The sequence below is a fragment of the Podarcis gaigeae genome (assembly GCF_964106915.1).
Source record: "Podarcis gaigeae genome assembly, chromosome: 10".
Classification (NCBI taxonomy): domain Eukaryota; kingdom Metazoa; phylum Chordata; class Lepidosauria; order Squamata; family Lacertidae; genus Podarcis; species Podarcis gaigeae.
This window is the reverse complement of record NC_139686.1, coordinates 32,770,776-32,796,381: the sequence shown is the minus strand read 5'-3', so window position 1 is coordinate 32,796,381 and position 25,606 is coordinate 32,770,776. Positions and strand designations below refer to the sequence as shown.

The following is a 25,606-nucleotide window of genomic DNA, read 5'->3' as shown; positions in this document are numbered from 1 at the left end:
AGTCCTTCCTGTCTACAAATCTAGCTATATGTACACTGTAAAGCTACTCTCAGTCCACTTTATTCAGGTGGCAAATGTGCACCACGTGCACACAGGACTTTTGAGCTGTAAAATCAACCTTTCAGAGGGAGCCAAAGTCCTTTGCCACACCCATTGAGCCCCCAACCAAGAGCTTTAAACAGTTTTATACTTGGCAAAATAATAACTCATTCCACAAGGCTTTACTTTTGCTCTCTGCTTACAGCAAATCACAAAAACTAACACCTGCCTTTAAGATAAAACTATATATACTCTCAGCTCCCCTCTCACAAACTACAATGCAAGTGGAGCTTATATCTTAGTAGAGAGAAACATCAGCATCCTCTCTGGCTTTAGTCATGGCTCTTCATGATATTCTACACATTCCTTATCCAGAACAGAACTCCCCATGTCCAGTTCTTACACATTTGCTCATATGGTTAGATGGAAGGGTCACAGAGTCAATAAAAGGGCATGGCTTGTTCCACAACCCTGTATATATTCTGGGACGTGATCTCTATAAAGGCAGTTGCCCCTGCCTTTGTTGTAGAACAGTTAGGTCACACAAGAGTAGTTCTATGGTCCAGAGAGAGGGAGGGGTGCAAGATTCCCCCTGCCCCTAGGCAGCACCCTGCGATTGGGGCTTGTACAAAGGGAGAATTGAACTTGAGCTAGGGAGATTGCAAATCATTGTTTCAGATGCTACTACTAAAACAAACAGATTGGATTGACCTGCAAATTGCTACATAAATGAAAAGCACACAATAAGCATTACATAACATTATGGTAAAAAATCAGTACAAATAAGCTAGTTAACTGGCTAGAGAACTGGTCAACCAACAGATTTCAATTACCAGTTTTCCATGGGAAGATATTATTAAGCAAAGTTATTTCCAAATCAGTAAGAATAATACAAAGGCACAATGCAAATTCAGATGCTTTTAACTGAAAAGGCAAATTGTTGGGCTGAAAGGCTACCCTGAACCCCACTTTACTTTAAAAGATGGCCAGGCTGGCATGCGCCCATATCCCCACCCCAATACACAGTTCAGAAAGCCAAACAAAACATTACTATCCTTATTCTGCATGTGACAGAAGGGTGAGGGCAGCTCCTTGGGTAACCTGCAGCTGCTGAAGAAAACATCAACTACCACGAGCCCTTTCTTTCTATTTTGTTTTCTCAGGGAAAACATTCTAAGGCCATTGTTTTCCACACCACTATTGGTAGCCTAAAACACATGAACTTGATGCTAAGAACATTTGAAAATGACCAAAATAAAAGGAGCAGGTGAGGATTATGTAATGCAGGGACATCCCTTAATGCAGTGAAGGGGGGGGTGAGGAGGCACCTCTCTACAAACAATGGGCGGAATCCAGCACAAGGAGTGCTCAATGGAGCTTGTGCAAGAGAATATTCTGGTAGGTTGTACTCAGCATAAACCGTACCTCCCAAATGGAAATCAAACCCTCAGACACTCAGCCTTTGGAAATAAAAGAAGGTCTGTTTCCTTCACCAGGGATAAGGAGATAAGTCAGGCTGGCTCAGTGAAGAGGGGAGTGACCATTGGCCACTTTGTGGGATGAGCTCATTATTCTGCCTCCACTGTTGAAGGCAGTAGGTGTCTGAATACCAACCACTGGGAACAAAAGGGTGTTGAGAAAATTAGAGAGGACATAACGATAAGCAACCAACCATATAAAGACTTATGAACAAGATTTCTTGTAATAAGAAGGCAATTTTAAGGTAATACAATGTTAGATGGTTGAAATGAAGGCTGACAAAGTGCATTTGATGGGATTTATGAGGACCCTCATGAAAGAAAGCATGGTGAAAAGGCTTTGTGTCCATGCCTCAATTGTCAAATCATGCCAACTGTTTATTAGAGTCAAAAGAACTTTTCCAAGGAGATCACAGATGGTACACTGCTCTGCCGCTACCTGACTAGCTGAAGAGCAATACCAGGTGATTTCAGAAATGTACCTATTAGCAGGTGGGTGGCTGGGTAACAACATCTGTCAATTATTTACATTTTAATCATATTAAATAATTAAAATCCTGCCCTTCCTTCAAATAGTGCAGGGTGGCATATCTAGGATAATCCCAATTTCATCTCTCCAAGAGTAGGCCATCTAGCAAGCTTCATGGCTGAATAAGGATGTGAAGTACAAATCTAACACTCAACTCAGTCTACCACACTAGCTTTACTACCCACAATGAAAGGGTTCTGCTTGGAAAAGAGATGCCATCTTTAGATGCCCAAAATCACACATGCACAGCAAGAGAGCAGGAGGGGGTGAGGTGACAGCCAAAGAAGCAGAGTAGTCTGAACAAAAAAATGAGGCACAAAACCTCAGAAGAGATCTGAACACACTTCAGTAAGGTGGGGTTATGGTCAGATTTGAACATGGGGAGTGAGGCTCTGACATGGGTTTTACGTAGAATATCCAGAATAACAACCTGCTGTGTAGGAGGGATGTTAGAAAATGGCTTTTCCTTGCAGAAGAAGTGGGTGAAGAAGACTCTTGAACAATGTCAGAGAAAGACACACATATCAAAATGGTGGGTGTTACTAACATCCCAGGAAAAGGAAGGGAGAGAAACATGGGACAGTTTTCAGAGGAGAAAGAGGGGGAAAAATAAAGACAGACAATCTAAGGAAAGGGGTAGCCTGGTGTTTCAAACATATAATCTCAAACATGTAGTCTCTAGCTATCAATACATGTTCTAATTAAGGAAACTATTAACACCCTTTTCCTCCCCACCCGCCACCAGCCCCCAAACCTCCCCCAACATGAGTCCCTTTCTTAGCACACACATAGAACATCCAGATAAACTTCCCAAACTGGCAAAAGCAACCACTGAAACAACTTCAAACACCACAGACCAAGGAAAACCACAACTCATAAGTCAATTCCCCCTTCCCCATGCCTTTGCTTAATATGGAAATACTGTACATATAAAAAAATTACCCTCTTCCCCCAACCTGAATATAGCTGCTGTAATTAGCTCCTGTACATATGTACACTTATATTTACATATAACCGCAATCAAATAAGCGGATGATATATATGGCACAACATGAATACATAACATTAAAAACAATGTCAGGAAATGTTGCATTGTTTCTGCTTTGATAAAATGCTTTATTGTGACTAAAAAGAGTCAAAAATGTTTGCTGAAATATATTGATTTTGATGTTTGAGATGTGTCCATACATACTCAGGCTTTTTGCTGAAGTTATGTGAGACCTACATATATATTATTCAGCTTTTTAGTATGTGGTGTGTGTGTGTGTGTGTACACACAAACACCAGTGTTTATGAAAGAAATGCAGTTAACTCAGTATGGAATAGGTCGGACCTTCCAAGAACTTAACTGTGGTATTCATTACAACCACTTGTGATAGGTTAAATAAATTAAATTATGAATAACTGATAACACAGATTTTATCTTGAGCCCAGTTCAGATGATTGAATTGGCATGATGGGCTTGCTGACCAAATGGATCCAGCTCAGTCTGACATGTGGTCAAATCGTTGCATACCCCACAGCTTCACAGATGGCATACCATGTGAGCTGGGTATTAAGCTTTACCATGGGCAGACCTGAACCTGGATCCACTCACTCCACCAACTCATCATGGAGGAGGGCAATTTAATTTGAAGCTTATGGGGGTGCCCTTTGTCTATGCCCCTCCTTGGCTCACTGGTCTATCACCAAGCTGGTCTGGTTGTGTGAAGTGATCTTCAATCTTCATAGCACTGCTTTGTTGTTTTTAACTGGACTTTGCTAATAGAGAATATTCTAATTTTGTCAAGATGTACTCTACACTAATTCACATTATTGTCAACAATAAAGGGAATTTGGTAACATTCAGAGGCTGGAAAGGGCGGGCCTTCAAAGTATTTAAAATAAAAGTTTTTAAAATGTGGTGGTTTAGTTTGAAGTTTGTCTGGATGGGTGCCAGAAATGGAAACCCATCCATAATGAAAATGATGCTATATGTCTGGATCTATAACTGGCGGTTATAACCCTAACCAACTTTTCCAGTGGTGAGGGTGTAGGGAATATTAAGAACAGAATTATGGCTTGGAAGCCTATTTGGCTACAAACTGGAAATAAGCCCTTGGGGGACAAAGCTAGTGTCCCACTAATTACTTTCTTCATATTCGAGCAGCGTCCAGAAGTAGAGTGGACGTTTTCCACTTGGACAGACCTAGTATGTTCAATATGTAATTGTAGGGAAGCACTTATGGGAGAGGATGCAAAATGCAAGCTTGAGGGGTTGAGGTCCTCTTCTATTGTTGCCAGGAACTTCAGGGCCCGATCTTTCAGGTAGCTTCATGCGCATATATCTGATGGATGTGATGGAATGAAACTAACACAAGCCCCATTTGGGAGCAGGTGGGCAATACGGAGTACAATCATGAATATAGGCTGCCAGCTCTTTTGGACAAGAAGGGATACGGCCATGCTTGATCTAAGCAAACTCATGAGGCATATATGTTTGTTTTGACAACATCCTGGAACAAAATAGTTCCTCTGTGCAACTAGCCTCTGATTATCCTAACGATGACTGTATTTAGGAATGATGTAGATTTTTATTAATGGAATTTGAAGAAGAATTCCCAGTGGCAGGAAGTGGGTTGTAAGAAACTGCCGGAATACCTGTGCCCAAATTGGGATTGTGTTGGATTTTGGCAAGTATGAGAGATACTAGTTGATTTACATGTGCAAGGGAGTATGGGGTGGGGATGGAGAGGGGCAGTATATTTTTAAAAACCTGTAGATGAGTGCTGATGCAGGGACAACCCATTTTCTTTGATATGTTTGTGTCATGCATAATACCCCACTCACCAAATTTATGGAGCACCACACATTATGGCAGGATATAACATAACATAACATGGTGTATTGCTACATTGGCAGACATACCACCTCCATTAAAGAATGCCAGAATAAGTGGTCCGGCAGCATGCCATACTAATGTCTAACAGCATGGGAAGTCTGCCATTCCCCCACCCCACCCCATCTTTTCCTCCTTTATACCATAACATTTATTACATACATATTGCCATGGCTCCAGAAGTATGAGCATTTAGAAAGTATTTCAATATATCCTCCCAAAAGACATTAATGGCAAGATATGCCAGACTGAAAAAAAAATCATACCAGTTACATTATGTATGTTCAGGTACAGAACCACTCACCCATGCAAAACAAACACCCTTAGTTCATGGGGGGGGGGAATCAATGTTATGAAATGACAGAAATATTAGGAACACACCCCATTTTTCTAAGAGGAAGAAGAAACTGGGTTTCTGAGCTGATAAACATTCACTTTTGTTGGCCTCTCGTACAAAGTCTCATGTATTTTTTTGGCAAGTTAAGCAACCAACATCACAGCCTCCATTCTAGCATAAACAGCACCTGCTGCTAAAATTTCCTGTTATGTTCACTCGATTATTTTTAGTGAAATAACACTCAGAATTTTAAATTACAAAATTGTAATCAGTGTTCCAAGAAGTGTGTGTGTGTGTGTGTGTGTGTGTGTGTGTGTGTGTGATATCCAACCAACCCTTTCCCTCTTGGTCAAATTTCAAGAGAAAGAAAAATGTATGTTTCAAATGAAAGAGAAGGGGAAAGAAAGCCAGAGGCTCATTTCACGTGTCAAGGCAATACACAAGACACCTGCAAATGGATTGTTGTTGAAAGTCCTCCAACATTTCCTGTTATCCTTAAGCAGACAATTTTCACACTCTGTGCACACAAATTAAAATTTGTAAAGCACTTTAATATTATCAAACCTAAACACTATAAATGTAAACATGTCATTCAACGTTTAAATTGAGCTAGGGTCAGAGAAAAAGGTTATAAGAAAATGTGAACCATAGTGAACCGTCATCCAAAACAAAGATCTGGAATCATTCTGAGAGTTCAGTTAGCATCTTTTTGGTTTGTTTTTCAGTTTAATTTTCTCCGAAGTACCATTCTCAACTGTATTTGGTTTCAGCTGAGGGATGGGAATACTGACATAGCTGCCAAAGGCAAGCTTAATCAGTAGGATCAAACCCAGCTGCTTAATAAACCTTAAGAAGTACTAGTAAACTGAGATTTCCCAGGCCCAAGGTTTCCAAGCCAACATTAACTTTGGAGAAGTCCCTGTAGTGTTGGGTGATGATCTAAACTGAACATTCAAAATGATGGTTTGCTTCATCACCAAGGGAAAACAGCACAAAGCCCAGGACCCAGATTCCAGAGAAGGGTTATGGTATGGAGTTTAGAATCAAGCAAGGGAGATATAGTGTGCTTCCATTAGAACATGAAAGCCCTGCTAGCAAGGCTAGAGGTGATCTAATATATTTTCGAACCATGAAGAAAAAAGGTGGCAGGTGTGTAGATAGAGGTATTCAATGCATGCAGTTTTCTCTCCTTCTCCCCCATTTTTAACAGCCTGGGCCCACATCAAACAACTTCCAGACACATCGCCTGAAAGTTGCAGGGGTGGGAGGACAACCTAAAATCCCTCTTCTCTCCAAACCTGAATATTCACAAGAAGAGAAGCACTAGTTTGTACAAAATGTAATAGAAAAGAAAACCATATTTACAAATGAAATGAATGCCTTCTCAACTGCTCTTGTCAGAGGGTTCACTCCATGTTCTGCAGACTGCTAAGCAAGCATTATTTTCTTTACAGGAGAAAGAAGAGAGGAACCAAAAGGCGTTCTACTCCTCCAACCATAGAGAGGGCGTCCCTCCTTCCATAACTTGCTTAGTAAATCCAGAGGAGGTGGGGGAATCCGATTTCACAAAATGTTCAGGCCCTTCCTCCTGGCCTCTGCCTACCAAAAAAACAAGGCCTTCAGTTGGCTTAAATGCAAGAAAGGTATTAAGATAAAGCCAAGTAGGGTATGGTTGGAAGGATACACGAGAAGAGAATCAGCTGCAGGAAATGTGGCTCGAAAAGAATGGCTGCTTCCAAAGCTCAGGGCCTGTGCCTGTCCATGCGTTCAGTTCTACTGCAATGTGCCCAAGATAGCCGAAGAGCACTTTTCACAGTCCTTTCCAGTTAGGAAAGCAGAACAACAGACCCATGAAAAAGTGAGGTGCTTTGCCACATTTTTGGGAAGCAACAATGGACCTGTTGCCCTTACCTGAGGGTTCCTGCTGTAAACGAAACAATATCGCTTCTAACAAGTGTCTCATTTTAACTTGCATTTACAGTTATTCCTCCTTGGTAGCCAAACTGCTGTTATCAGTACCATATGCACTGAGGACAGGGCCAGAACAACTCTCAAGATGCTAAATGATACCGCTTTTGCACTTTTGAACCTGCCGGTCCCCTTCACAACAATATTCCCCACATCTTTCCAACTCTGCTCTCCAGTCGTCACCATAGCATCTGTAGGATCTGATGATTCATCTCCTCATGCCCTGTGGAAGACAAGCCGTGTATTTCCACAACACTATAATTATCAAATATAAGAATATATTCAATAAATACACATATACACATGTCTGCGTTGTGCTGGCCCTATTCCCACCACCACCACCACCGCCGCCTTCTTCCACTTTCTACTCAGAGGAAATACACCATCAGCAGAGAAAGCCTTTCCATTATTCATCTTGCTCGTGTTGCATGATATGCTAGAGGGGGGAGCAATGGCTGATCCTTCTCCCTGCCAGATTAAATTCATCAGAACAACAGTGAAGCTTGAGTTGCCAACCCTGCTCTTCTTTTCATTCACTGCCCTTTATGTTCCCTTGCATTGGAAAGGTTTGCTCTGCTGGGTTCGTCTACTAAATCTCGTAGCGATAAAAAACTCATGTTGTTACGATGGTTCGTGTCAATTAATTTTCACATTTAAGCTTGTGCATAAACCAACCCATATTTGATATTTCACCATTTCAAAATTAACAAGTTGTTCATGAGTAGCACAAAACCTGCAACAAAACTTCCCCTGGGACCCCAACATTTGAATTTTCCCAAGACTTTTGCTGAAAGTTTCACTGGCATTCGCTTTTATCATTCCAATTCATCTCTCAGAAGTGACCTCACTGGGTTACTGTTGACTGGACCACTGGCTAGATCTGCATACATATCAAACCTCCCCTCCCCCTGGTAAATATACCAAGATTTCAATACATTTTTATCTTCAGTATATATATATATATATATGTATATGTATATATGCAACTCCATATTTCAGCCTTTAACCCACAGAGTCTTCACAAAAGAACTGAATGATTTTTTGCATGTAATCAACATAAAATGCATTAAGTTGATCCCACACTATTCACGTCCCAGCAATTTTGCTTAAAAGTACATATGTAAGAAGACCTGTATCTTCTTCATGCCCATTCTATCTCTTCCATTCTCCGCCTCAGGCCACCTTCTCATATCTATACTAACCATCACAGTTTGGCGCCGAGAAAACCCCAAACTCTGCGGCTATTGCTCCCACTCGTATGCTGGCCTCTCCTCAACCATGCCTTTGCCTTTCCCAACTGTGAAAACACAAGCTAAGCTACTAAGCTCTGACATGTGATGGCCAGGAATGGAACTGTGAGTGGAGAAATGAAAAGAGATCATCGGGGATGGGGGATCTGGGGAAAGAAAGAGGTGGCACTTCGCATCAGCGCTGCCTAAGCAGAACTCCAATACTCCACAAAGAAAAAAAGAGTAGCAGAAGAGTAGCAAATGGGAACTAGGTCTGAACCCACCACCTGCCCCTCCCACACGTTGCATTTCCAGCACCATCCCCTCCCATGCTTTTCCCCATCACTCAGACATCAGACTCAATACTGGAAAGTTTCTCATAAACATGCCCGTTGCTGGAGCCATTGAAAGCCCTGGGGTTTTTGTTGTTAGGCACACAGGGGTTGGACTGGTTCCCTATACAGATGTCCTTCTGGAAACGGGCTGGCACAGCCCCATGGAGGGCCGAGACCACCGGCTTGTTGGTGGTGACAATGGCTCGGAAGTCTGGCCTGGCCTTGGGCCCTCCTGCCACCACAGGCTGCCTGAAGAAATAGGATTTGCTGCCGTGGAGCAAGCACTGGTCATCCCCAAAAGTGGGGATGAAAGGGTTTTGAGTGACCCGGTCGGGGTAGAGTGACTTGCTGAGCATATAACCACCACTAATGCCAGGATTGTTGTGGTGGTGGTGGCTGGTGGCGGGCACTGAGGACTTGTTGTTGGCAAAAGTGGACTCGCTGGCTGGCATCTCAAACATGTGGGCATAGGGGCTTCCCTCCAAAAAGCGGCCCTTGTCCTTCAGGCTGACGCTGCGGGGGGCCAGGGCGGCATCTTCCTTCTGCAGATCCACAAAGGTGTCATAGGAGTGCTGCCGGCGTAGCTTGTTGCGATTCTTCTTCTGCACCTTGGAGGCAGAGTTGGAAGGGCTCTGAGGATACTTGGTAGTGGAGGTGCTGGTTGCCACGGGCACAGGAGCAGATGGCTGATCCAGCTCTTGGAGGGAGTTGTCCTCACTGATGTCGTAGAGGTTTCCGGCCTTCTTGCAGGCTTCACACCGGATGCATGGCTGGCGGGTGGAATTCTGCCCCACCACGGTCGGAGTGTAGTTATGCAGCTTTGATGGGCAACTGCGGCAATAGTTAGCGCCAGGGCGTTCCTCCCAATCGAGATTGGTGAGGTTTTTCTCCCATGGCGCTGGTACCCCACTCACAACACTGTGCTTGTGCTCATTGTTTGCTCCAAACTCCCCCGACCCGTGTTTGTGGTGGGTCCTGTTAGTACATGTCCCTGCTCCCCCTATAGTGTCACGCTTGAAGTCATCTCCCCGCTCTTTATAAATATCCGTCAGATCCACATGTTCCCAGTGCGGTGAGTTCTCCTTAGCCCGGAACTGGTCCAAATAGAAATCCCGTAGCCCTTCCTTGTCCCTAAAGTAGCGCTTGTGGTCAGGGGAACGGGGACGCCGGCGATAGGCCAGTTCAATCTCATCAAACTCTCTCCGCGACTTGGCCGAGGCTGGCCGCTTCTTTAGACTATCTTTATACTGCTGTTTTCGCCGCTTTGCAGCGTTGCCCTCAATGTTGCCATAAGTCACGGTATGAGTCGATATGTCCGAGACATCTGAACGGATCAAATCGTCGTGTGCCCCTCCACCGCTGTATCGGTCACTCTTGAAAGACAACTTGCCATAAAGGTCACCTAACTGGCCATGTTTGGCCGGCGGCAAACCGATATCTAATGGCTTCTTACTGAGAGATCGAGGCTGCGCGGAGAAGGGTGGATTATCACAGTCATACAGTCCATCGATGGAGCTGGCGCTCCCTATGCTATGGGGGCGATGGTGATGATGATAATGGTCTTGGTAAACATTGCTTTCTTTCAGCTGCAGATTACCAAAGGTCCTTTCCACCTCACTAATATAATCACTGAAGAGGTTTTCCTCGCAGGGGGGGTTGTTATAAGACTTGCAGTCGGAATGAGTGAAGCTACGGCGGTGCTCAGAGATATCGTAGACAGAGGATTCGCGACGGATAAAATCCAGGGCACTTTGTGGTGAGCCATTGACACCTGAAAGGTTTGCCATGTTCTTTGCTGTTCGGAGCAGGCGCAAAATGTTGGAATGTGTATTGTTCATGGTGGCAGTGGGGGAGTTCATGGAAGAATGGCGGTCCTCGATAGCCACTCCATGGATGCAGCTGTAAATACCCTGCAATGGGGGAAAGCAAAGGGAGGTTAGCAGAGGAGCATTCCAGCAGGGGAGATGCAGAGCTTGGAGGACTGAGACAAAGAACCTTGTCCTTTGCTAAATAGGATCTTCAGTGGGATATCGTTGGGAGATGAGACAATCTAGACACTATCATAATGGTTCTTCCACTTTTAATCTTCCTCCACCTTTGCCCCTCTATCCCTTGCCCTTTCATTATTAAATTGAAATAAATCTAGAAATTTATTCAGACCTTTATTGAAGTGATTTGGATTTTTAGACATGGTTGCAGATGTTTCTTACAGATCAGATGCTCAGAGTGCTGTGGTCAGGAGTACTGTTTAAGGGTTACACCTTAAGCGCTAGCTGCAGGATTTGATCACTGTTTTCCAATGCCCTGGTAAGCACTTCAGACAGTTTGTAATCATGCACATGAGATTATTCTGAATCTCCAACTACTGCAGATAGGCCATTAGACAAGCCTTTGATCCACAGCACTTGTTTACATTTAGTTTCTAGGCGTGATTCAAGGTGATACTTCTTACTTAGAATACCTAAAAGAGTCCAACTCCTTCCTTTGCAAATATTCTTTAGCTTACAGATTTTGGAAACGGGTCTGAGGAAACATATAACCAGTCAGAAATTTGAGGCTGTCAGGACATGACTTTTAGAGGTACAACATATTGGTTCACTTGGCACAGTTTCCTGACCCTCTGCATGGCCTCTAGTCCAGTGTTTTTCAACCACTATTCCGCAGCACACTAGTGTGCCGCGAGATGTTGCCTGGTGTGCCGTGGGAAAAATTGAAAAATTCGAAAGATTTAAAAATAAAGTATTTTATAATTTTTCATATTTCTGTTTACTTACTATTTCATAATAAAGTAATTATAAAATACTTTCTTTGTGTTTATTTGATTCCTATTCAAGAGAATTACTTTATATATAGTCAATATAGGCACAGAGTTAAATTTTTTAACATTTTCTAATGGTGGTGTGCCTCGTGATTTTTTCCATGAAACAAGTGTGCCTTTGCCCAAAAAAGGTTGAAAAACACTGCTCTAGTCATTGTTATTCATCTTGATTACAGACTCTGACCCACAATTGCTGTATGAATTCCAGCTCTTTCTCCCTAGTCCTGATAAATAATTGTATAAATTAGGAAGTTGTACAAAATAGATTTTCCCAACCAGAATTATGATGTCTTAATACTTTGTCTGAGTTTGACCTGTCTGGTCAAAGAATTCCACATTTTAAAAGCATCCTAAAAATGAATCAGAGTTTTACAATTAAGAGCCTCGTCTGTTAAGCAAAGAAAGTAATGATGAAAAAATCCACATTTTAACAATGAACATTTACATTGTCACCTCCAAATCATCTTTAATCCTAGGAATTCAAACTGATGAATTTATTAAGTAAAAGGCAGCTTATGCAGGAGCATCTGATTCCTTAGTGCAGCATCACACAATGTAATAATATTGGCTGGGATCTGTCAATGCAGCCTTGTGCAGTTCATAATCTCTAACTGGACAGAGAAATGAACTTTCTTGTATGTTTTCCACAGCTCACGAATTGGAGTGATAACTAGTAGCAGGGCCTTCTTACTGGTGGTGCCCTGGCTATGGAATGCCACCCCTCAGGAAGTTCTGCTTGCCCCTTAATTGTTTAGTTTTTGCTACTTTGAAAACTCATCTCTTTCTGCAAGCATTTGGAAATAATTGGATTTTTCAGGCTCTGATCTAATGATAGCTGCTGTTTTAATGTTTCTAATGTAGTAATATAATTGTGTGTTTGTGAGTGTGAGTGAAAGAGAGAGAAAGAGAGAGACAGACAGGCAGACAATTTGTTGTGTAGCTATTGTATGCTGCCATGAGATTGTTACTGCTGAAGGGAGATAAAAAAATGTACTAAATAAATAATAATATTTGAAATAATGAAAGGGAAAGAATTTTGGAACTCAAGGAAATTCATACAGAAATTATTTGCTAGAGAGAAAGTTTCTGATCTAAGTGTCCTTTGTTTCTGTCAGTAAAATCTACTCAGAAACATGGGAGGGGGGAGTTACCTAAAAGTCAGAGTTCTACACAATGTTCTGCTCCAAAGAAACCCCCCTTCTTGTTTTGAGTCTTTCATTATGCTTCTCCAAGACATTTACTCTGAAGCAAAGCTGAAATAGTGGCCACTCTCCAACCCCTGAACCAACACTTGAAAAAGTCTTGCTGTACCATTCAGAGACCAGGTCCTGCCTTCATTCAAGCACCTCTTATAGTGCTGCTTGAAACAGGTGGCTTTCACCTGCTGCCTGGCAAGGATGCTCTTGTTCTTTCAGATAAATTACCAAGAATTACAGAAAACCTTTTCACACCTTGTTGAAGAAGTGGCTGAGGCCACTGTCCCAAGAATTTAGATTCTCCCAACCTTTCAAAGTTCCATTTTCTTTTCCTAGATTTTCTCTCTCAAGGCCAAATGCCTCTTACATAGAGGCCAGAAATGACAGCCATAGGCACAAGGGGAAGTAATGAGAAAGGCTAGTTTGAGGTGTAGAAGCATAGTAGATAAAATTGCTGAATAATAAAGCTCCAGGCCTGAGTTGGCTTGGATGGAGGGAACGGTCGTGATGGTGGCTTTCTTTCCTTGAGGCTGAAATTACTCACCCTGCTGATGGAGAAGACAACGCCAGGTTTGCCAGAGCAAACGCCCATGAAGCAGTGGCGGAACTGCCAATAAAAGAGATGTTCACAGATGAAGGTGATGAGGCTGAGGGCCATGGCTGCTCCCAACATATAGAAGACTCCGGCCATGTTATCAATGTCCAGCTGGCTGCTCATTACCTCATTCTTCTCATTATGGCAGATGCCAGTGAGCCAGAGAGCTTCTAGCTCCTCCATCTCACCTGGAAAAGAAGGGTGGGAAGGAAGCAGAGTGAACAGTGGGTGAGTTTTAAGCACAGCTTTTCCTCTCATGAGCCACTATTTAGAAAGGAAAGATGCTCCCCAGGGCTTGTTTTTCAGCTGGAACTCACTGGAGCTCAGTTCCAGCACATCTCTGGTGGGCGCCATTGCCATTCTAAGAGAACAAGGGAGGCATTCATGGTGAGTTCCGGCACCTATTTTTCTAGAAAAATAGAACTGATCCTCCCTAACCCTCCAGTCCTCGAATTTCATTTCCACTTACGTTGGATTTACCTAGCTGGAAAACTATACTGGGGCAGTGGGGTGGTGGGTCCACATATAAATTTATTTTAAATAAATAAATAATAGCTACAAAGTAGAATAGCCACAATACACCAGAAGTTCATAGTACGGGTGAGTAACAAAAAAATGATAGCATTGCTGCTGACTAGTTGTTGTTGTTGCCTTAGCATTAGTGGTAAGTAGGGGATAATAGCTTCACTCAATGGAGACGCACTCCTAGTTCCTCATCCAGATCACTTACCATCACCAAAGAGCTGTAGGATTGCCAGATCCACTTGCCGCTTCCAGCCTGAATTCTTCTGGATGGCAATGCCGTAGCCCGTTGAAGCAAAGACCTTCCCACTCCCAATTGTCACCAGCTTGCAGCCTTCATCTCTGCCAGCCATGTAATTTAGCACAGCTGCATCATAAATAAAAGCATCCAGCTTCCTGCATGATGTCAAGAAACAAGAAAGAATGAAGTAAAGAGAAGAGTCTGTGCAGACCTAAATCATGTGATGCTGAAGGAAGTTGAGAACTCCCATGTGACCTCAGGTAACTAAACACAGAGGAAGCCAGGCTGAACAATTGCTTGGGCACAATCAACATTGAGATGAAGGCAGGTTGTAGCATCACCGCACAAATCTGCAGCATCTTCCAATGGATCTAAACAGACAGTATGGCCAATGGTCAGAGATGATGGGAGTCTAGCAACATTTGGAGGGCCACAATTTAGTTAACTTTGATTTAAAGATGCCTATGCAGCCCATGTAAACCATTTCATTTATGACTGAACAACGCTTTCTTCTTCAGCTTGTGAATTCAGCAGCATTTCTACCGTAACTTTGTTGTGAATTAAGAAAGCAAAGCAGACCATTTCCCCAACCAAGCAGCTGGAAAAATAGCATTAACCAAAATGTAATTACTCAAATTAGCTTCAGCCAGGACCCCTGCTTATGGGAAGAATCCCAAAGGCATCTTTAAAGATGACAAGTGGTTAGGAGATCAAGTTATGTCTCCCTATGAGGGCAGTAACGTTAGCTTTATGGTGTCCCACTAACCTCAAATGAAAGAAAGAAGAAAAAGAATCAGTGCCCAATTGGAAAAATAAATTACTAGTCCCAGCAATAAGGGTGTGTTTGCACCAGCTACATTTTGAAGCATTCAAAGATAGAATTGCTGCCTTGTTCTGTTGCACCATGAAGCACTTCCTGTCGTCATTGCTCAAATATTTCCACATGGATTTACATAATGTGTAGTTTGTCTTTATATGAGTAGAAAGGGTGGCATAGTGATATTCCCTTCCCCTCCCCCTCAAACAAGAAAAATAGACCCAAAGCTACCCTGTCTGGTCACCTGGAAATTATCCTTATTTGTTCCAGGTTATCAGGTGAGTAGCAGCCTAGCATGACAAATAAAAACTTTAATTTGCATTCTCCAGGGAACAAACTGCGTATAAGCAGTCCTCCCTCCACCAGTAGAATAATCTGATTTCTGGGCAATGTAGAGGAGGAAGAGGAGAGATAGGAATTAATAACATCAAATGTAATGGAAAAATCATAGCTTGTCAGGTGGGTCAGAAGGTTTCTGGGACAGCAGCAGCTGCCCCCAAAAAGAAATTTGTTGAGAAATAACTTAAGTCACATGGCAAGCCAGTTACATAGGTGCAGAAGTTGTATGGAGCCTTTGCAAAATGGTTCAGTCATAGTTCCCTGGCACCCAAGAATTTAAAAGTTCTATTCAGGCAACCTGAATCATGCCTTGCAGCAAAGCATAAGTGGAGCCTTTACCCTCTCCCATTATAAAATGTGCACCGACTAGCTGTACCCTAGTATCCACATCTGCAGGGAGGAAGCCTTTGAGGCCCAGCGTGACATGTGAAGGCCTCTTCCTTGCAGACATTTGTGCTTTATGTGCAGATGCCAAAGGCATAATGGAAATATATTCATTGTATGCAAAAATGACAGCTATTGAACATAGAAGACCCCAAAGAGGTGCTGTGATTTTCCACAACTGGTTTTTACTCAGAAAATTGCTATTCTGTCACTGATGATCTGGACTCCTTCATAAAACACCTGTGTCATCAAGAGCAGGGTTAGTCAGTGTAGTCCTGCTCCCAGTTCATACGTGGATACAGAACACGAGCTGAATCAATGGAATAAGGCTACCTGTGAGTTTACACAAGTATAGTATGTGTGTGGAAAAGATGCAGCCCTCATATAAAAGTAGTTAGGATCCCCAACTTACTAATATTTTTATATAGCAATTAACATTAGGGATTAAGATAATATCATAGTTATTTCAATAATAAAGAATTTTAGGTGATGTCTGGCCACAACTATTGCATTGCAGCTTAAGGCAGTATTTCCACCAGCTAATCTGATTTTCAGAAAGTCTGCATTGATGCAAGAAGGGGAAGAATCATTGTTATATTACTTGCACATATCTAACCAAAATGAACAAAAAATAATACTAATTGATGAGATAAATTGTTCTTGACAATGTTGTGGTACATGGATTATATGCAATGTTTTAGCAGCAGGAATATTAGGGAGAAGGTTCTTCAAAATCCCAAGAGAATTACACACACAGGTTTACATTAGCAACCTTAGAAAAGGCAATCTCACCCTGTCTTTAATGAGGATAGCGCATCTCCCACCGATCTTTGGTTGAACTTCACCATGTAGGCATGCATCAGTTCATAATTGTTGCGAATGTTCCTCTCTGTACTGCCATTAGGAACTGTCCCAAAGCGGAAAGGTGGTGAGAAAGCATTTGGGTTTTGGAACTGGAGAAAAAGAGAGAAAGAAAAGCTCTCAAGTTGTTTTCTCAGTGGTTATTTGAGAAAGAACCAGATTTTTTGGGATATCAAGTTGGTAGTTATTTCAGAGCTTTAATGGCATGTTGGCAACCAGGCCACAGCATGCCATGCATAAGGACTGTAATCCAAGAAAGCTATACATGTTCATGAAGGAGAGCCATGCACGATGCAGTAGCTTTATTTGATATTTTCACTGTAACACTTTCTACTGCCAAAGAGACAAGAGGCTGAATTAAAAAGCGGTACAGCGACTCCACTATCAAAACCAAAGCAGGGGAAACAGTGAAATCACCTACTGCATTTGCAACCACATACAATGTATTTCAACTGTAATATTTGTTTTAAAGCTGACACAGAGCAAAAATTTTCCCTAAATAGAAAAATATTTTCTACTACACTGTTGAAATTATCTTCAAATGTGATTGCCAATCCTGAGATGGCAGATGGAATGACTAGCCATTTTTAAAAATCTACGCACAAAAGAACATTCTAACTTATAATAGTGGTATGCAGATGAAGAAATGCAGCTATGCAAGTATAAGTAGGCTTAGACATCCTGGATAGCTCAGTTGCTTAGAGAACATGATAATGCCAAGGTTGCAGGTTTGGTCCCCATATGGAACAGCTATATATTCCCGCATTGCAGAGAGTTGGACTGAAATGATCCTCAGGGTCCTTTCCAACTCGACAATTCTATGATTCTATGTAGAATGCTCACGATTCCCATTGGCTGAGTCCACTGGCGTTACCAGTCTCAGGGAGCAAGTTTAGACATGCACAACAATATCCATTAGTCCACCTTTTTACTTTCTCCTATATAAATTGATTGCTGCCATTTTTTTTCTAGGGAGGAAAGTAAACTGCTGCATTTGAGGATATTGGCACAGTAAGGGGGCAAAACTCTTCCCCAAAACTGAATGGCCTATCTCATACTTGTTGGGGTCTCATTGCGTGTGCAGTGGGGGGGTGCAATGAATGTTTGTAAACAGAAGTACAATATATTACATACAACCTCATGAATCTTTAGTATATACAAACTCCCTTCCACTCATGATCATGACTGACATTTTACTTGCCGTTCTCTTCTGGGACCCAAAGGTAATAATAAATAAAGAATGTAGAAAAATACAGCTGATACAGAAGGGACACCATAATTACACTGGAACTAAAACTAACATCATCATCTGAAAGCCTACTTGGTCCTAATGATTCTCTGAACATTCAGCTGGCATGGTCTGAAACAGGTGTTGGAAACTCCCCCTCCCCCTCCCAATGTTGCTGAACTTCAACTCCCAACAATAAGAGCTGGTGACCAGGAATGATTGGAGTTGAACTTCAGCAACATCTGGAACTCCAGAGGTTGTCTACATCTGGTCTACAATCTAAATCAGTGAGATCCACATGTATCATCCATTTTAATTTATGTAAATTTAAAATTGCCTGGCATTGAAGGGAATTGAAAAAATACAGTGACTCGTCTTCCTACTAAACATTATAGCATTTTATGGAAATAATTTCTCAAAGAAATAGTATGATCTATTGCAAGAGCTTCAAGTTATAAGTTCATGAATCAAAAATGTTAATGCAAGATAATAATTTCTTAAGAATGTTTTGCACATTTTCCTAAAGGGGAAGACAGAAGTTTACAAATACTTCTGGGAAGTATTTTCCATATCCACAAGCCCCCTGCAGAATAAGTATGTCTGCGTTAATTCCTCTGCTGCCTTCACTTTCTTCACATAATGGATTTTGAGTAAAGGGGATTCTAATCCCCGTCTTAATTTGATATGTTGAACAGTTTCCATACATCATCCAGTCAAAAGCACTGCTGTGAGTATTCACATTGTTTAATAATATGCTCTGTGGCTGATTCAGAACAACACTTCTTCAAGCTTCTGTACCCTCCTCTTCATTGAAGACATCATTATCTAGACCCACAGTAAGAAGACCCTTGAGAAATTCCACTTCAATAAGTTTTGACCCCACCATCGAGATCAGACAAGAGCATTCCATGCACCAGGTTCACTTTGGGCAAATACTGTGTCCGGTAATGGTCATATACATAATCACCACTGTATACTGAAAAAATGCTGAACATCTCTCATATCTCTACATTGTCCTCGTTTCTACCCAGAACATACCACAAGGCCCATCGTCTATGTGAAATTTTATCTGTTTTAGTATTTCAAATTATTATATGTTCTAATGTAATGTAATTTTTTCCTGATCTTATGGAAGAACTGGAAGAAAGAACAAGATCTTCAGGGTCCTTGCTTACTGTGGGCATTCTTAAGCAGATGATTACAGAGCAAACAAAAGTCATTCAATGAAAAATAGAAGTATTAGAGGAAAAATAGATACAAAATTGACAAAATTAGAAGGAGCTGACAATGAAATGAGGAATGAAACTAAACCAGAGAGGATTGAAATGGAAAATGGGAACAGAAATTACCTAGAGGATCATTTCTCAGATATCCCAACAATACTTGTATGGAATTTAATCATTTTCATTGGGACGGCAAAGTTTTAATCCTTCCCCACCCATGAGTCTGACAAAAATGGCCCTCCACCACAATTAGTATTACAAAAAGGTTCCCATTGGCACTAATGGAGCTTGCTTCCAATGCTGATTGCAGTTTAATGTTGGTGTTCTGTGATTGGGGAGGAAATAGTTAATTGTCCCCTCTTTATGCATTGTGGTTCCAATAAAACACACACCCTCCTTCCATGCTGGGTGGCAATTTTTCAAAAATTTGTAATCCATGCAATTATTGTCTGTTTTGGCTATGAGACAATAATTTCTACCTTCCAGGCTTACAACAGGTGTTAATTAACATAGCAATGCTAGGGTGATTGTGTTATCCCCAATTACTTGTGTTATGAATGGTCACTTAGCTTATCTTAAGCTTCACACAGAATTTTCACAGACCACACTTTTTGCAACTCATGGGAATATGGCTCCATCTATAACCTCCACCCACATGTGCATGTGTGGCCACACAACTGAATATAACACTTCATGCATCTGACAAAGTGAATTCTAGTCCATTAAGACTTATGCCATAATACACCTTTTAATCTTTCAGGTACCACAAGACACTAGGTTACTTTTTTCTGTAGCAGATTCACAAAGCTATTTGTTTCGAAGATGCTTCCAAATCTTTTCTAGGACCCCTGGCATCTCCCTTCATTTGAAGTGATGCTCCTCATTCCACAATGTATTGAACAGACCATATCTAAAGGCAGCAAAGTTTAACTGATGGCTACAGTACAGAGAACATCTCACTCTCACTCCTCTTATTTTATTTTGGCAGAAAAGGGTAGAAAATGGGATGGCAGCCATCTTGCAGGCCCCTTGCTGCTCCTGGTAAATTCATCCCTCATAAAACTCTTTCAGGCTGAACTGCTGTAAGATTTTATATGCTACTTGGTTTACCCAAGTCACAATCAATGCTTTCTGGGGTTTTATGAGCAGTAAACTTTAGCACTGACAATTACGAAAACTCCTTAAAATCCATACACAGAGAAGTAGTGGTGGGAAAAGTGAGCTGAGATGTAAGCCAGGGGCCCAAAATCAGAATTAAGAGGTGGAAATTATGCCAGGGGCTTTCAAGTAAATGGAAAAATCCCTCCTCACTGCTGCAGAGAGGCATTTTGCGTGGCTTAGTAGTTACTTTTGCCAATCTAATAACGGGCACAATGAAGGAGACAGTGAAAGTTGCTTAACAGTCAAACCTGATATTGATATTGTGGCAAAAATATCACACCACATCTCTGAGCAGTATGAGATTCCAGGGGTCAGGCACTTACCCGGGGTTTGTGTTTCCTTTAGCAATGAGGCATAGTGGAGAGTGTGGTGTCTTTACGATAATATGGTTTATTGACAAATATATACCACCTGAGCTATGATGGAGGGGCTTTCAGCATTACACACTGAGATGGTCAGACAGTCAGACCACGTTGCTCTGACACCCGCTTTTTCCAGCTCACAAAATGCAACTATCTTTCCTCTTGCTTACATCAGGCAAATACTCTTGTCCTGAATACAACTGCTCTCCTTCCAACTCTAAAACTCTACTTCAGAAACGGTTTGTCTTCATAAATAATTCTGAGTTGAGAAAGAGGCCCCTCCCATTTGCTCTCTGGCACTGAGCCACTCCCTTTGTCCCAGCTAACGACTCATCATTAGCATGCTATCACCAGGCTGGCCCCTGGCTTGTATTTTAACATGCTAAATTCAATCAGCGCTGGATTCAGGGAGGTGCAGGTGGTTCCCCCATAAAGGGTGCCAAGACGAAACAGCACAAAATTGAGAAGATCCATAATTGAGAAGATCCATTTCGGGTCACCAAATTTTGGCTTTGTACAGAGCACCATATGATGAAAGATGACCAAAGTTTGTCTCTCATTCAGTATCTGGCATCCCAGAATTTGGAGGGGAGTCCAGGAACCCCACAAACTTGTAACCATTGGCGTAGTAGCAAGGTCAGGTGTTACTCGGTGTGGAAAATATCTTGTAACCTCTCCCCCATTTATAACCAGCCTACAATAATGGTTTGACTCTTTTGGCGAGAGCCAGAATTATTGAGCTTTTCTGGGGAACGTTTTGACAGTGGGAAGCCTGTGCACACAAAAGCCACGCTGTCTCTCACAGACGCTGAGTGCCGCACAGCATTTTGTCACCCCCCTCAGAGATGGCAGCCGGGGCGGACCGCACCCAACACACCCACCTTGCGACGCCTCTGCTTGTAACCATATAAACTATGGGCCTATGCGGTGCACACACAGTAAACTTATCTTACATGGACACAGCAGTTACATGAAAAGTATACTAGGGTTGACATATTTCAAACAGTGAAAATCTGGACAGAAAAGTATTCCGTATATGTCTGGGGAAGTCCAGATGTATGGCATCCCTACGTATACAACATCACTTCCTACTGTGAAAAACATCAGACTGCCAATGTGTACATATAGCTCAAAATGTAGAGCTCTTTGAAAATAGCTGTGATCCTTACCAACAGGGGTGGTACATTTTTATGTGGTAATACCAATACCTTCTGCTGGCAGAACAGGTAAAATCCCCACCAGTACTGTGCAGAAATGTGCATTAAGGAATACTGAGAATGGCACGAGTGTTTCTGTGCTGCTAATAGGTGGATGGGAAAAAAACATTTACTGGAATACAGGACATTAAAAAAACTTAGACATGAGAAGCCTGATAAGGTACATTGCACAGAACACAAGAATCCATTGCAAAGGGACAAAATAAAAACCTTTTAGAAAGGCAAAGAAGGCTTTGTACCTGTAAGTCATTCCAAAATCAATAGTACTTAGATGTGCTTTACTCTGCACAGTAGTGGGTGGGTAGGTGTGGGAAGGGGTGTGGGATCACATGTGTTGCAAAGTATCATGCCACATTTTATTACCATAAATAAAGTGCAGGCTAAATCCATGATCCCGGCACTCTCAGCCCAAGCTACACTAGGAATAACCAACAATAGGCTACATGTATGTTTGCCAAGGTTATGCAGATGACACAACCTTGATGGCAGAAAGTGAAGAGGAATTAAAGAACCTTTTAATGAGGGTGAAAGAGGAGAGCGCAAAATATGGTCTGAAGCTCAACATCAAAAAAACGAAGATCATGGCCACTGGGTCCATCACCTCCTGGCAAATAGAAGGGGAAGAAATGGAGGCAGTGAGAGATTTTACTTTCTTGGGCTCCATGATCACTGCAGATGGTGACAGCAGTCACGAAATTAAAAGACGCCTGCTCCTTGGGAGAAAGGCGATGGCAAACCTAGACAGCATCTTAAAAAGCAGAGACATCACCTTGCCAACAAAGGTCCGTATAGTTAAAGCCATGGTTTTCCCAGTAGTGATGTATGGAAGTGAGAGCTGATCGCCGAAGAATTGATGCTTTTGAATTATGGTGCTGGAGGAGAATCTTGAGAGTCCCATGGACTGCAAGAAGATCAAATGCATCCATTCTTAAGGAAATCAGCCCTGAGTGCTCACTGGAAGGACAGATCATGAAGCTGAGGCTCCAATACTTTGGCCACCTCATGAGAAGAGAAGACTCCCTGGAAAAGACCCTGATGTTGGGAAAGATTGAGGGCACAAGGAGAAGGGGACGACAGAGGACGAGATGGTTGGACAGTGTTCTTGAAGCTTCAAACATGAGTCTGACCAAGCTGCGTGAGGCAGTGGAAAACTGGAGCACCTGGCGTCCTCTGGTCCATGGGGTCACGAAGAGTCGGACACGACTAAACGACTAAACAACAACATGTTTGCCAATACACTGAGCCACCTCGTGTTCCTAGGGCTGTAGAATCCAAATCTTGAAAATATGAGCTCCAGCATCTTTTTAAATAATTGCTAATTGTTCAATCAATGGCAATTGTACCTCTGCAACTTGCAACCACTCCTATCCCCCAGGCACCATATCCAGCTCTGCAGTCCAGTGCAGAGAAATCTTGAAAATTAAATGCAAAGATCCATAGGATACACAAACCCTGAGATCTTTGGCTGCAAACTTGACAGGAACACACATAAATATTCATCCCTAGTCTGCAGGTTTTGTGTTTGTAACACTGAAGGGAACCAGCTGCCACTCACGTACCCATGGGGCCTAGAGGAGTGAAGGAAGAGACTGAAGAATATGCCTTTTTTTGCACAGAAATTATTCTATCAGAAAACACACACCCCTCAAGAATAGCCTCATTTCTGCCCCTAATAACTAGTTATTTGGACCAATTCATTTTGAGCCTGTAATACCTGCAAGTGCAATAAGCCTTAAAGGGCCAGGAAAAGGGCGGGCTGTGAAAAGAATTTGTGACTCTGCTGCTGCAGAACTGGGAAAATTAGTGAAAGAGCAGGAAAGTGGCTTCCTTCCCCTCCCCCAGAAAGCCTTAGCTGCCTATCAGGGCCTGGTGCATACCAGGTCATCATAGTACTTTTGCCAGGCCAGGGAGCTAGAGGCTGGAGGGAAGTCTGGGCATGGTGAGGCAGAGACAATTCAGTGGCAGAAACAGCAGGAAGACCCCAAATACGGAAGCTTTTAGGGGATGGGCAGGGCCAGTGCGGGGTGTGGCCTGTGAAGATGGTATGTGACCAGGGAATGGGTGTGGCTTAGGGAGAGTCCTGTGAATCTGATAGGCCTGGAAGACCACATATGGCTCCTAGGTCTGAGGTTCTTCACCTCTGACACAAAGGGTGAATGCCTCAGGACCCATTGCAGGTTTGAGTACCTTAACACTTTCAAATGGAAAGCAGGTATGTCCTCTTGGTAATAGGTCATATGTAGAAGGTGGGGTTTTTTAGGAACTCTCAGATGTTCTGAACTAGGAATGTTTAAGAATTCTGTTTCATTTGCATTTTTTAAGCAAAGCAACCAGATGTACAAATTGAAACAAAGTTATCCTTTGGTTGTCACACTCCTCCAAACATTGTGGTACTCTTCTCAGCTCAAAGAACTACCAAAAAGCCTATTAAATTGAGTACTTTAGGCCAAAGTGCACACAAAATCATATATTTTAGGATAAAAAGTATATTTTATCTAAAGATATGTAAAAAAAATGTGTGTCCTGTGAGGAAATAAGTAACAAAGAATGCAGATTTCCATGCAGATTTATGAAGAACAAGAGAGAAGGCACTTATGAATGAACACATGGAAAACTGCTTCTGGGAACATGGCCAACTCCACCACTGGGCGGCAGATGCTGGAATTAGAGCAATGGGAGCTACCACCATCCAACCATTCCTTCTCAACACCCTTCTCTCTCCTCTGTTGGAAGACAGAACTGCTTGTCATGCAACCCCTGCACTTAGGCCTGTTATCCTCAGGTGCAGTGGAGAATGCCAATATTGAAGTAGAATTCCACTGCTAGTCCAGTCCGCTTCTGAACACGGAATCAGGAACAGTTCATAATTCTATGCATTTACCTGACAGGGTGATGCTGCAATGATAGCTTCCAGATAGGAGCATCACTGCTGCTTACAGGGATGGGAAGGGGCAAGATGGCAGCAAGGTTGGTGCTGTGCAGCCACACTGGTAGAGCCAATCCAGTGTTCCCACCTATACATCCACACAGCCCCAGCCTTGCTGGTGCCTCACCCCTACCAGTGTGTGGCAAGTGATACTGCTACCCAGAAGCTATTGTGGCAGCTCTGCTCCACTGGGCAAGCCACACCTGCATGCAGTTGGTGTGTGTGGATCATCTTTTTTGCCTCAGGCAGCAAAATGTCTTGGACCAACTTAACCATCAATCATTATTCTGAACTCACTTTAAAAAGGAAGAACAAATGTGTTCTAAAGAAACATCAAAGTGTAACATTGCAAAGAATAAACATATAAAAAAATTGTCCAGTAGCACCTTAAAGGTAAAGGTACCCTTGCCCGTACGGGCCAGTCTTGACAGACTCTGGGGTTGTGCGCCCATCTCACTCAAGAGGCCAGGGGCCAGCGCTGTCCAGAGACACTTCCGGGTCACGTGGCCAGCGTGACATCGCTGCTCTGGCGAGCCAGAGCCGCACACGGAAACGCCGTTTACCTTCCCGCTGGTAAGCGGTCCCTATTTATCTACTTGCACCCGAGGGTGCTTTCGAACTGCTAGGTTGGCAGGCGCTGGGACCGAGCAGCGGGAGCGCACCCCGCCGCAGGGATTCGAACCGCCGACCTTTCGATCGGCAAGTCCTAGGCGCTGAGGCTTTAACCCACAGCGCCACCTGCGTCCCCCCAGTAGCACCTTAGACACCAACTAAGTTTGTTCTTGGTATAGGCTTTCATGTGCTTGCTCACTTCTTCAGGATACTTTTGCGGTTCATATAATTGAAGCCAATGTCTTGGAAAAACCAGAATCAGTTTACATTCTTTGGCAAGTTATTCGTGAGGCAAAAAATAAAAGATGCAG

At 42.6% G+C, this 25,606-nt stretch overlaps 1 protein-coding gene across 11 annotated transcripts in view; it reads right to left on the bottom strand.

Moving 5' to 3' along the window:
• Positions 1-5,690: 5,690 nt before the first annotated feature.
• The window catches only part of GRIN2B (glutamate ionotropic receptor NMDA type subunit 2B), a 287,257-nt gene continuing 267,341 nt past the window's right edge, over positions 5,691-25,606 (bottom strand). For all 11 annotated transcript variants that reach the window (XM_083698538.1, XM_083698545.1, XM_083698544.1 and 8 more), the window contains 4 exons: positions 16,498-16,658; positions 14,133-14,320; positions 13,352-13,590; positions 5,691-10,703 (listed from right to left, as the gene is read on the bottom strand). In XM_083698538.1, the coding sequence (XP_083554664.1) occupies positions 8,805-10,703; positions 13,352-13,590; positions 14,133-14,320; positions 16,498-16,658 (2,487 nt within the window). In that variant the 3' untranslated portion in view covers positions 5,691-8,804. The remainder of the gene's footprint in view (positions 10,704-13,351; positions 13,591-14,132; positions 14,321-16,497; positions 16,659-25,606) is intronic.